The sequence below is a fragment of the Danio rerio genome, chromosome 21, assembly GCF_052040795.2.
Source record: "Danio rerio strain M-AB ecotype USA chromosome 21, GRCz13ab, whole genome shotgun sequence".
In the NCBI taxonomy this organism is placed as follows: domain Eukaryota; kingdom Metazoa; phylum Chordata; class Actinopteri; order Cypriniformes; family Danionidae; genus Danio; species Danio rerio.
In genome coordinates this window covers 7,074,923-7,087,500 of record NC_141041.1, presented here as the reverse complement: position 1 = coordinate 7,087,500, position 12,578 = coordinate 7,074,923, and the positions used below count along the sequence as shown (strand labels likewise).

General features: G+C 34.1%; 2 protein-coding genes across 6 annotated transcripts in view; both read right to left on the bottom strand.

Annotated features, from left to right (window-relative positions):
• Positions 1 to 12,578, bottom strand: part of rexo4 (RNA exonuclease 4) — a 174,015-nt gene that overhangs the window by 128,985 nt on the left and 32,452 nt on the right. The gene's annotated exons all lie outside the window — the stretch shown is intronic.
• The window catches only part of mob1bb (MOB kinase activator 1Bb), a 32,015-nt gene continuing 20,267 nt past the window's right edge, over positions 831 to 12,578 (bottom strand). For 4 of the 5 annotated variants that reach the window (XM_087299483.1, XM_087299484.1, XM_087299485.1 and 1 more), the window contains exons 3-7: positions 8,185 to 8,351; positions 5,892 to 5,985; positions 5,686 to 5,819; positions 3,574 to 3,737; positions 831 to 2,129 (exon numbers count right to left, since the gene is read on the bottom strand). In XM_087299483.1, coding sequence (XP_087155609.1) covers positions 2,052 to 2,129; positions 3,574 to 3,737; positions 5,686 to 5,819; positions 5,892 to 5,985; positions 8,185 to 8,239 — 525 coding nt within the window. In that variant the 5' untranslated portion in view covers positions 8,240 to 8,351 and the 3' untranslated portion in view covers positions 831 to 2,051. 5 annotated transcript variants of the gene reach the window in all.

Genomic DNA, 12,578 nt, shown 5'->3' with positions numbered 1-12,578 from the left:
ACACTGTGGTCATAAAGTGATGGACATGGTCAGCAACAGTACTCAGGTAGGCTGTTGTGCCTCAAGGTTGGACGTGTTGTGTGTTCAGAGATGCTCGTCTGCAGACCTCAATTGTGATGAGTGCTTATCTGAGTTACTGTTGCGTTTCTATCAGCTGGAACCAGTCTGGCCATTCTCCTCTGACCTCTGGCATCAACAAGGCATTTGCGCCCACAGAACTGCCACTCACTGGATATTTTCTCTTTTTTCGGACCAAAACTCTAGAGATAGTAGTGCATGAAAATCCCAGTAGATCAGTAGTTTCTGAAATACTCAGACCAGCCCTTCTGGCAGCAACAACCATGCCACATTCAAAGTCACTTAAATCACCTTTCTTCCTCATTCTGATGCTCTTTTTGAACTGCAGCAGATCGTCTTGACCATGTCTACATGCCTAAATGCATTGAGTTGCTGCCATGTGATTGGCTGATTAGAAATTTGCGTTACCAAGCAGCTAGACAGGTGTACCTAATAAAGTGGCCATGAGTGTGTATATGCATGTATACACTTTTACACATTTGTCAGCAAGAAAGTGTTTAATAACTTAAAATATAATACAATTATGATTAATCTCTGATTCTGTTATACAGGTTAATAAGTGCAGATCAAAAAATTATTTGATTTAATATCTGACGGAAAACAATCAGATACATATTTTTATCTAAATTAATCATAATTTTAAATTACACCTACGTTTTTTGCAATTGCATTATTTATTTGTACATAATATCACTGTTGTGAATGTAATTAGATGATAAACATACATTAAAAAATTACAATAATACAATATGTTAAGAGAAGGGATTTTATTGGCTCTATTTACAGCAATAACAGCAGCTAGTGATATTGTTTTAATAAAGTTCAGCTAGTATAATAATCATCAGGAAATCAGAGAAATCTGCAAGTATTTACATATCTAATCTAACCCAATATTATTTTACAATTCCGGGAAAATATATTCTCATTTCAGTGACAAAAATGCTCTATAAATACATCAAAACTGTCTCATATTAATCTGCGGTTGGCACTTTTACCATTAAACCATTAAAAGTCAAACAATTACATTCATCAAACAACATAAACTCTTCAACATAAGCCTAAACCGAACAAAAGTATGTCAAACACAACAATAAAAGTGTTAATATAAGAACAGATATGAAGGGGGAAAGAAAGGAGGTAGAAAAGAAAAGCCTGTTAATCTAATCCTAACAATCTAATACCACCAAAAACCATGATATTTCAGAACGGACTATTAGCATATTTCAGATAACTCGACTCTCATGCAACTGAAATACTCCAAATATTAAACAGATATAAATAATTGAGCAAATTCAATGCTTTACGAACAGAAACTGAAACAGGCTTGTGCAAAAACAAGCGTCTTCTCCGAGACTCTGAGCTATTATTATCATCATACATTTCTTTTTGCCACACGGTGTAAGATATGAATCCCCATCAGCCATTTGGGTCCAACAAAGCAGCAATTCCAGCATGCACAAATCATATTCATATTCACTGGCTAAAGTAAACCTTCATAGCGACCGATATTAAATCCACAGAACGAGGAGACGAGCTGGAAATAACTCTGATAGGAACGGTTCCGTCCAATATTATCAGTAACAACATTAGTATTGCATAGGAAAATAGCTATTCAACTCTTAACATTTCTCTTGTATTTTCACTGCTGAAGAATCAAACAGCTTTTAAAACATTCACACTAGCCGAAAGAGTGCAAATCACTTCTACTCCTGCTTTTCAGTGACCAAACGAAACTAAAATGACTTGAAGAACTGAAAAAAAAACATCCAGGCATTATCAAAAAATGCCAACGATGCATCTTGAAGTGTTAGTATTGTGCTGTAAGTTGACTATGGTTTGTCTAGCATTGCTGTGGGGTTAAAACCATCTGTACTCTAAGCAAAAATAAAAAAGAAAGAAGGGAGAATGAGAAGAGAGAGCAGGACCACTGGTTTTCTTCCTTGTTTTACAGGTTTTCTTGTCTTTTTCTCGGTTTATCTGTCTTTCGTTGTGAGTCTCTCGATCAGCTCTTGAAGGGGTGCCAGCTCCTTGCGGTCGATCAAGTTAAACTCCTGAAGCAGATAAAACATGCAGTGTTTATTACATTTTTGAAACATCAAAAAATAATAATAATAATAATAAAATTCTGAAGAAAACATCCTAAAAAAACAGATTTTAAAAGACAAACTCTGAAATCTGTTGGGAAAACTCTGCCAAAATTCTGCAAAATGCAGAAAATTATTTAGTTGCAGCATATACAGTTCAAGTCAGAATTATTAGCCCCCCCCCCCTTTGATTTTTTTTTCTTTTTTAAGAATTATGATTAAGAATTATTATGAAAGAATTATTTCTTTCCCAAATGATGTTTAACAGAGCAAGGACATTTTCACAGTATGTCTGATACTATTTTTTCTTCTGGAGAAAGTCTTATTTGTTTTATTTCGGCTAAAATAAAAGCAGTTTTTAATTTTTAAATAACATTTTATGGTCGATATTATTAGTCCCTTTAAGCTAAATTTATTTTCGATAGTCTACAGAACGAACCATTGTTATACAATAACTTGCCTAATTACTCTAACCTGCCTAGTTAACCTAATTAACCTAGTTAATAGAACAGTTATAGAAGTGTCTTGAAAAAGATCTAGTAAAATATTATTTACTGTCATCATAGCAAAGATAAAGTAAATCAGTTATTAAAAATGACTTATTAAAACTATTGTGTTTAGAAATGTGTTGAACAAATCTCAGAAATCGGGGAGAAAATAAACAGGGGGCTAATAATTCTGACTTTAACTTTATATAGCCTGAACTCAGTTGGAAAAACTGAAATTTTAAACTGTTGAAATAAACGGAATGTCAAGATGTAATCTCCGAATTCTGCCTAAAAAAAACTAACAAAAAAGCATTAAAATACAGAATGATAATGTAAACAGAAAAAAAAACTGCATGACAAGATCAAAACTCAGAGTCTTTTGAGTGAAAAAAAAACAAATGTGTGACAAAAACTGAGAAACTTTAAACTCTTTTTGGAAAAAAAAAAATCCAAAAATTGCAAGGCACGATATAAACAAAGAGTTCTGCAGAAAAAAAGTCTGAATTATAGTATATAGACTCTATAGACCCAGAAGGGACGTGATGGTGGGGGGAAAAATAGGTGGAAGAAAAAAAAAATGAACAGGAGAAAAAAAAACAGAGTGATGGGAAGATTTCCATTTTGTTTTTACTTAAAACCAAAGGACTCAGACTTGGACTCTAGGCAAAAAAATCTGATCAGGACATCCCTACACTAAACCACACTAGGCTATTGATGACAACTTCCTAAGAATTCTACATTAAAAAAATAAATTCCCAGATACAGTTCTCGGAAAAAAGGGATAATTCTGAGATAAACAAAAAACCCAAATCACCTTTTCTGTTTTTAAATTTAATTTACAGAAGCAAGCCTCCATTCTAAACAACTTTGTGGTTATATATGGTTTTAGAAAGTTCATTTCAAGTATAAAAGAGGAACAGCACCTGTACAAAGAAGATGAAGTGTTTGAAAGAGGTGTTGAGGTGAGCTTCCTCCTGAAGCTGCATCACGGCGTCAAAGTGCTGATGATAAATATGAGCATAAACTCTGAACAAACGCTTCAGGATTGTCTTGGCCACAGACATGAAGTTCTTGGGGAAGGGAACACCTGGAAATGAGGGACAGATGCTGTTAAATATTACAAAACCAACAAACAGCACTTTGTGGAATAGGTTGTGCGATATTTACAAAAAAAAAAAAAAAAAACTCTATACATCAGGAGCATTAACAATAATTAAACAATATTTAGCTGTTTTTTTTTGCCTGTGATGGATAAATATAACAGTAAAACGACCAGTAGATGGCAAAACTGTTCTGCCTAAATTCATTAAATCCTTAATTAAATAAATTATTAAATTATTTAATTAATAAATAACAAATAATTAATAAAAATAACATTTTTAATTTTAACTGCATTTTAATAATAATTAATAACAAATAACCAAAGCAAAATCCTGCCTTTATGAATGAATCATTGACTCAAATGATTTGTATAAAATAATTCAGTAGCAAATAATATAGCTCTGAGATTCATAAATTCATGCTTTGGTATTATTTTTTACCAACTTTTATTAAGAAACAGAAAAAAGAAACGATGTACTGTCCCTGAAATTGCCCTCTTGTGGTCAGACATGGAAATTCATTCAGTGAGCAAACTCTCACAGTGCATTATGGGTAGTTTGTGAGTACATCGGTGGTACGCTTGTAAGAATGAGATTGATTTAGTGGACTTCAGGATGTCTACTGTGGTTTCAGAAACCACTAAAAGCGGTTGCACCCTCAAACAGTGCACTATTTAAGGGTATAAGGGCGATTTCAGATACAGCCACGGTGTTTAGCATGCAACACACAATATTGACTTCTCATTTTTGTTAATCTTGTATGAAATAAATTTTAAATCTGCAATCATGCTCATGCAGAGAAAAAAAACAAACTCTTGTTTGTGTGATATGACTGATTCACATCATATTTGATACTGCAGGGCTGTTGAAAGCTTGATTCTGATTGGCTGATGAACATTCTATGGCAAGGGTGGGCTGCCAACTCGGTCCTGGAGGGCCGGTGTCCTGCACAGTTTAGCTCCAACCCTAATCAAACACACCTGCTTATAGATTTCTTGTGATCTTAAAGACACCGATTAACATGTTCAGGTGTGTTTGACTAGTGTTGGAACAAAACTCTGCAGGGACACCGGCCCTTGAGGATCAAGTTTGCCCATCCCTGTTCTATGGTGTACAGTTATTTCCAGATAAATGCACAGCTAAAGTAGTTCCAAGCAGGTTTTGACTGCATTAGAGAATGATCAGACTAAACTCGATTTTCAGTACTACAATTTTTTGTTGACTTTAGAAAAGAGCAGTGCACTGTGCTTTTTGTGTTGCTAGGCAACCACTGTATGCTTGTGCAGCAGTGCATGACGTGAGGTGCTTTTTCTGCATAGAGTTGACTTTTTTCAATTACAGGTGCAAAGGACCCTCAGTCAAAATGCATAGATCTTAAACACAAACACCCGAATAGAAACTAGGGTTGTGATGATATTGGAATTCGGTACCAATTGATACTGAAATTTTAAAAACGTCCATTTAAGCACTGTTAAGCTCGATCTTAAACAGCGCTGATTTGCCGTTGTGTTCATTTGCTCAAAAGAAATGATTGTGAATGGCAGTCATTAGTTCACTGACTGAACTGTAAACTGAGTCACAGTTGTTTACTGAGTATAAACACAAATACAGGGGCTGTTTCTCAATATGCGTTCTTCAGGCGTCTTGCGTCCTCGTGTTCTCAAGTAATGTCATCATCAGCTGCCAATGATTGTAAAGCAAATTTTTTTTTTCCTGTGAAAATGTACAATGGTTTGAAGGAAAATGACTCCGTTTTTAATCATTCTTCGGGAGAAAAATCAACATGTTTGACTTTTCTGGCGGAAATCGGGATCTTTCTTGGTTTATTGAACAGTGCCTTTAGTTGTGGTAACCATAATATAAGTGAAATAAGTGACTATTTCATTGAATAATGAGAAAACAATGCACATAACCACTTCAGTAATGTGAAATGACCTATTTTAGATGGAAACAGCGTCTCGTCATCCAGCTGGTCTTGAACCCACGTCATCAGGTAATCGATGTACTTGGGAGCAGAGCATTTAATGGGCTTCTTAATGTTGGTCCCATCTGCCCAATGATACTCGTATCTGAAAAGAAAGAGAGACGAGTGAGGCGGAGAAAACACACACGTGATCATTCCTCACTGTCTGAACACTCACTTTGGTCCTGCAGACATGACCGGACAGCTGTCCTCTGAGCAGAAGTCTGTGATGGTGCCGTACAGCATGTTTATCTGGTTAAAGAAATCCACCGCTGCAGAAACAAGCAAATAAAAGCATTCAATTTCATCATTATGCCTGTGTACAAATGATCTGTAATTTGCAAGCACAAATTCCAGTTCACTTTTCATCAAGAAATGTTGTAGCTTCCATTAAAAGGCATAGTTTATAAAAAAAAATTTAAAATTTCCTCAACGTTTACTCACACACACGGTTTTTTTTTTTGTTTTGTGATCAACGTTTTATTGACTTTAGATTAACATAACAAAAAGACATTCAAACAACCAAACAGGGGAGGGGGAGTAACAGACGTATCAACAATTTTCAATCTGAAAGATTTACATAGAGAGAGAAAAAAAAACAACTTTACATAGAGCTGGGTGATAATTCGATATCGATAACTAATGAACCTTATTGTAAAGTGTGACCGAAAATTCTGTGACCATTAACTCACTTTGTTCCTAACCGGGTTTATTTATTTTTTCTGATGTTGAACAATAATATCCAATAACTTGTAGGTAATGTATTTGGTTGTTGAAAACTTGAACAAGTAAATTCTGAATTAAGATTGTTCTTTTGTTTATTATTTTATTATTTATATTGTCAGACAGCTAAAACATTTCACTAAATGTGTTAAATCAGCTGCACAAATCCATTGGCATGCTGAAAATCTTATACAATTGATAGATATAAAGATTTTACATTTATCGTGATAAATATCGACTGATATGAAAAAATTATCGTGATAATGTTTTTGCCATATCGCCTAGCTCTAACTTTACATGGTCATTCCTTTAGATAGTCCAAAATGCTGGAAGAAAAGCATTGCCATGCATCAATGGTACTAGGTCTAGCCTTATTAGTTTGTGCTATTGTAGCTTCACAAGTCATTATTTTAAGGAGGCTATGAACTCACACTCAAGTTATTTAATTTGTTTTACTTTCATGAGTTTCTCTCTTCTGTTAAACATGAAACATATCTTCTGAAGAATGTTGTTGAAAAGGCAGGCATTTACTGTACATCCATTGTAGAAACAAAAAAATACCATGCAGGTCAATTGCTGTTTTTTTACAACATTCTTTAGCAGATCTTCCTTTGTGTTCAAAACAGGTTTGAAAGAAGAGGATGAGTAAATGATGACTGAATGTTTCATTGAATCATCTCAAATCATGCCGAACCACATGATCATCAGATTATCGTCTATTTAGGGTCAGAGCTGCTGTGAAGACAGACAACAAACTGCAAATACCAATACATTTTAAAAGGGGTCCTATTAGTTTATTTCATCTTCCTTTCAGTACATAATAATGCAGTTTAAGCATGAAAACAAATCTGCAAAATCACAGACTCACTCCAGTGGGAGTTATACTCTATATCAGTAAGCAAGGTTTCTAAACTCCCTCTTTTCTGCAAAAGTACATGTTGTAATATCAAGAGTTTAAATAATTCCCTTTTAAGGACACACAGGCTATGGAGCTATGTTAGTTGTGTTTTGTCTGTATGTTTGAGAGATGCTGCTTTTTAAGGCCTTAGATTGAGCATTTCAAGAGAACTTGGGCACAAAAAAGTAGGATGTTTGTAGGTGTAACAAAGATGAATTGTATTTGATAACTTATACGATTCATGCACAAAAAAAAACATTTGTCTTTTTCCTAGCTCAAATATTTAAAATAAAATTAATTAAAATATATAAAATTATTTTAATAACCCCATTGGCAGATAATTTAGCATGTTTTAAGGAAAAACCTCCAATTGTGACAAAACAAACAATATTTTTACTTGATCTACAAGAAATTTGGACAAGAAACAAGACAAAGTATGAAGTCCATACAAATCTTTTGCATTGGGATTATTTAATTTCTGTACCTGAATATTATTAGACTCCTCAGAAAACTGTCAAAAGCTATTTAAACTATCTTGTGAAACTGTATTCATATCGCAATATTTAAATCGCAGAAAATTTAATATTGCAATATTAGACTTTTTCAATATTGTGCAACCCAACACTGATAATTGGTTTTATATAGCTATAAAAAGCAAAATGTCAAATAAAAATAATAATAATAATAATAAGTTTTTTTTATTCCATTAACTGAAGAAAAAAAAATTATCGTCCAAATAAACAATTATCGAAATAATCCTTAGTTGCAACCCTAATTCAAACCGATTATAGGAGACTCAGAATAGCATAACAGGGGCATTTTAATAAACCCAATCACTCGTGAGTCTTACTATTTACGGCCACCCATTCATTCAGATCTTCTCCTTCAGGCAGCATGACGGCCATACGCAGGTTTCCACTGCCCAGAGTGGCTTCAGCGTGTTTGAGCAGCTCATACTGATGAGACCCTTCAGGAATATTCTTCTTCGGCTTAAACGTCTTAGACGAACGATTCCCGCTGGAGGACAGAACAAAAAAATGCAATTAATGGATGTCCAAAGAGGCTATATGAAATACTTCCTAACCACGTGTGCATGTTATAATGTCACATTTTTGTACATATATACTTCTCATCTGGTTTTGCAATGCAAATCTTAAGACACTAGGCACGCCGTTCATCTGGTTCCAGTCAAAGGAGAATATATTTTTAGTGAGCCTCAAAAACAATACAACAGCAATGACACCGCACGTCTGTGCTTGCTCATAACTTCTCCTAAATCACATGCTTCCGGTGAAGCATCACAAGAGCGTTGCAATATTTTCCAAATTAAATCATCCTCGGCTGTTTTTGAGGAAGACTGGCTTTCTTATAACAAACTTCCCTAATGGTCCTAAACAGCCTTATCAGTCAATTCAATTTCAGACGCATCAAAACAAACAGGATTCTGGCATGACTTCAGAATCAGATCGAGAAGCGTCCTGCATTTAAAGGGATAGTTCCCCCAAAATAAAGTAGTTTAAAAGACGGTCAAACTAGGGCCGAGCAATATGGCAAAAATGCTATCTTAATTCATTCTTTTCCATACTGAACAATAGTAATATACATTCCAATATCAGTTACTAATACTTCCAGATGTAAAAGAGTATCCCAACAATCACTGAAGCCACAAAAATATGAGGGTTGATTAAATAGCATAACCTATGTTAGGTGGCCGAAAATATGTATCTCTTACATCAACACACTTTTAGATTCCTATTGTTGCACATTTCTGCTGTGCGATTGGCTCTTAGATTAATATAGACTAAAAAAGTCCAGAGCTTATCATTGTTGTTGACATAAATTGTATTGTGATATAAGATTGTTTATCAGCCCAGCCCTCTGTTAAACACGAAAGAAGAAATTTGGAAGCAAGCTGAAAACCTGTAACCCTTGACTTTCAATACTATGGAGGTCGATGGTTACAGGTTTCTCATATCTTTCTAAGTATCTTCTTCTGTGCTTAACAAAAGAATAAAATTAATAAAGGTTTAAAATAAGTAAAGGGTGAGTAGATAATGACAGAATTTTGATTTTAGGGTGAACTATCCCTTTAAGATTTCCTCCTACAAATAGAGTGCAAACATTTTTCAAAGCTATGACAAAATAAAAGGCACTGGGTAACGTTGGTTTTATATTCACACATTTGGACTTTCCCCTTAATAATAGGCTATCTAAAATAGTGAAATATCAAATAATAAAATCATATTAGAAGCTAATGACTCTCAAAACGCATCAATGTTCAGTCAATAAATAGAGCTAATGTTGTTTTGAAGTCATACACTACAAAAAATGCTTTTCTTACTTAGATTTTTTATCTTGGTTCTAGTCCAAATATCTAAAAAGTTTTAAATCAAGAAGCATTTTTTTTACAAGCAAATCATATTGTCTTGTTTTAAGAAATAATATGCCAAAATTAAGTAAGTGTAATAGAAATGGGGTAAGCAAAATAATATTACGTTAAAAGGAAAAACAAGATTATTTTTCTTCTTTTATGGAAAAACTTACTTAATTTTGGCATATTATTTCTTAAAACAAAACAATATGTTTTGCTAGTCTAAAAAATGCTTCTTGATTTAAGAACTTTAAGATATTTGCACTAGAAACCAGACAAAAAAAATCGAAATAAGAAAAGCATTTTTTGCAGTGTATTTACAGATTTCCAATATCTTTCTAAATATATTCTGTGCTAAACAAAATAATGAAATTCATAAAGGTTTAAAACTAATAAAGGGTGAGTAGATAATCACAGAATAATCTCTTAGGGTGAACTATCGCTTTAAGATTTCCTCAAACAAAAAGATGGACACGTTCTTTAAAGCTATTACAAAATAAAAGGCATATGGAGTATGGTTTAAAAAAGTTGGTTTTATAGTCGCACATTTGGACTCTCTCCTTAATGTATAAAATATTAGTGAAATGTTAACTAATAAAATCATATTAGCAGCTAATGACTTTCAAAGTGCATCAATGTTCAGTCAATTAAATAGTGCTAATGTTGTTTTGAAGTCATACTTTCATGCGATATCAGACCTAAACATTTAAAGTAGCGTAATACACAATATAGAGACCGTCTCACGAGTTGTCACTGTACAAAAATGAACGAATATGCGCAAATAAAACCAACTTTACCTCATTAAAAACAGCACATTCATCCCCTTGCTCCAAAACTGATATGATTAATTGATGAATTGATAATATGATAATATGATGAATTGAATTAAACAGCATTTTTGTAGGTTAAATCATTAAGCTTCTTGTCTATACATTCATATGACAGTAGCAAGACTGTCTGCTACCTGAATACACAGCACACAGTCTATTTAGAGAGGATCTTTTCTTACTTTGAATGTAAAGTGACACACAACGTGCTTTTTAAACGGCACAGTGTGAAACAAACATGAATTACATAAGATGTGCCCCCCTTCCAGCCCAGCAATTCAACAGAGCCAAGAAAACGGGTGCAAATATGCGAGATATGAGCTAATCCCTATGCTGAAGCACTACTATGCAAAATATGATTACTATAACTGAACTGTCAGGCTGAAATACTGGCACATTTGACGACCAGCAAGCGCACAACTGAAGTCAATTCGGTGCGAAAACTCAAATAGCTCTTTAGCAAGACGAGCTAGAGGACTACGCTGATGTTAATATATATAGTATTACTACTGTTGTTTAAATCTGACTGCCAAACTCACAATAAGAAGCTCATTTTCTGCTGTCCGCTGGTCCCTGTCCGAGGTTCGGCTTCGTGCACTGCTGAGACACCTGGCAACAAACTTCCCACAGCCGCTGTGGATCGGCTAATGTGTTTTGTAGATCTGTAAATCACGTCACACTGGAGGGTAAGCCGGGTGAGGGATGACATCTGTTTTGGAGATCGGTGTTAACGCCGATCTCAACATCTCGCGATAGTTCGTTGTCGCCGACGTCAGCTTTTCTTTTCCGATTGTGATTTTTTCTTTCATTATACAATTTGTTTTACTTTTAATGCTAACCTGAAAACATTACTTATATTTATTTTAGCCAAATATCTTTAATAATACTTAATAAAATCAAAGATATAGACGTTTTGTTTATATTATGCTGCATATAGTGCTTTTCTCCTCTGAAAGAAGAACACTTTGCAACAAAATATACAACCAAACTTGTATATGTATAAGTACTATTTTCATGTTGACGAATTAAATTAGGTTACATTTAGACAAATTGAAGTCTATAATGAACAATATCATTGTTTTAATTTCAAGTCAAATCTCTGCATTTAATTTACACAGATATATACATTTCTGTATACTTCTATGTAAAGTTTTTAGCCTCTTTAGAGGTTCAATTAATAATAAAATTACTTGTTTTGAAAGTGTTGGTCATTACATACATAAGTATAATAGCATTAGTAGGATTATTAGTAGCATTATAAGACTGATGTGACGACAGTTTGGATGCAGCCCATCCTGATTGGATACCTGCTTGCTTACCAGTTGATTTATTCACTCATTCATTTTCTCTTCAGCTTAGTCCCTTTATTTATCCGGGGTCGCCAACTTATCCAGCACATGTTTTATGCAGCGGATGCCCTTCCAGCTGCAACCCATTTCTAGGAAACATCCACACACACTCACACAAATATGGACAATTAAGCTTACCCAATTCAACTTTACTTTTGTCTTTTGGACTTGGAGGACACTCACGCAAACATGGGGAGAACATGCAAACTCCACACAGAAATGCCAACTGACCCAGTCAAGGCTCGAACCAGCGACCTTCTTGCTGTGAGGCGACACTCCCTACTTCCTCCAGTTGATTTAATGCATATAAATAAGAGTGTTAAGCCAGCTTCTGCAGGACGGTGTGGCTTTTTAAATGTCCTCGTGTCCAGACCATCTCTTTAATTCTGTAACCTCATGGTTTCAATATGCATTATTTATATCATGTATAAAGTAATTTTTAATTATATCTTAAGTTCTTTATTTATCCCAAGACATTTGTTGGTTTGCTTGATTTGTTGTTATATTAGTTATATTTATAATAAATGAGTTGCATATATTATTTTGTTGTCTGAGCTCTTTTATGTTGCGACTCAAACGAGGGGGTCGTAACACTGAAAAATGCATTTAAGCTGTAAAACAAATATGTAAACCAGTGTTATGTTAATATCAATGGGTAACTATTAGAATTATTACTAATAATTTGAAGTAGTTTAGA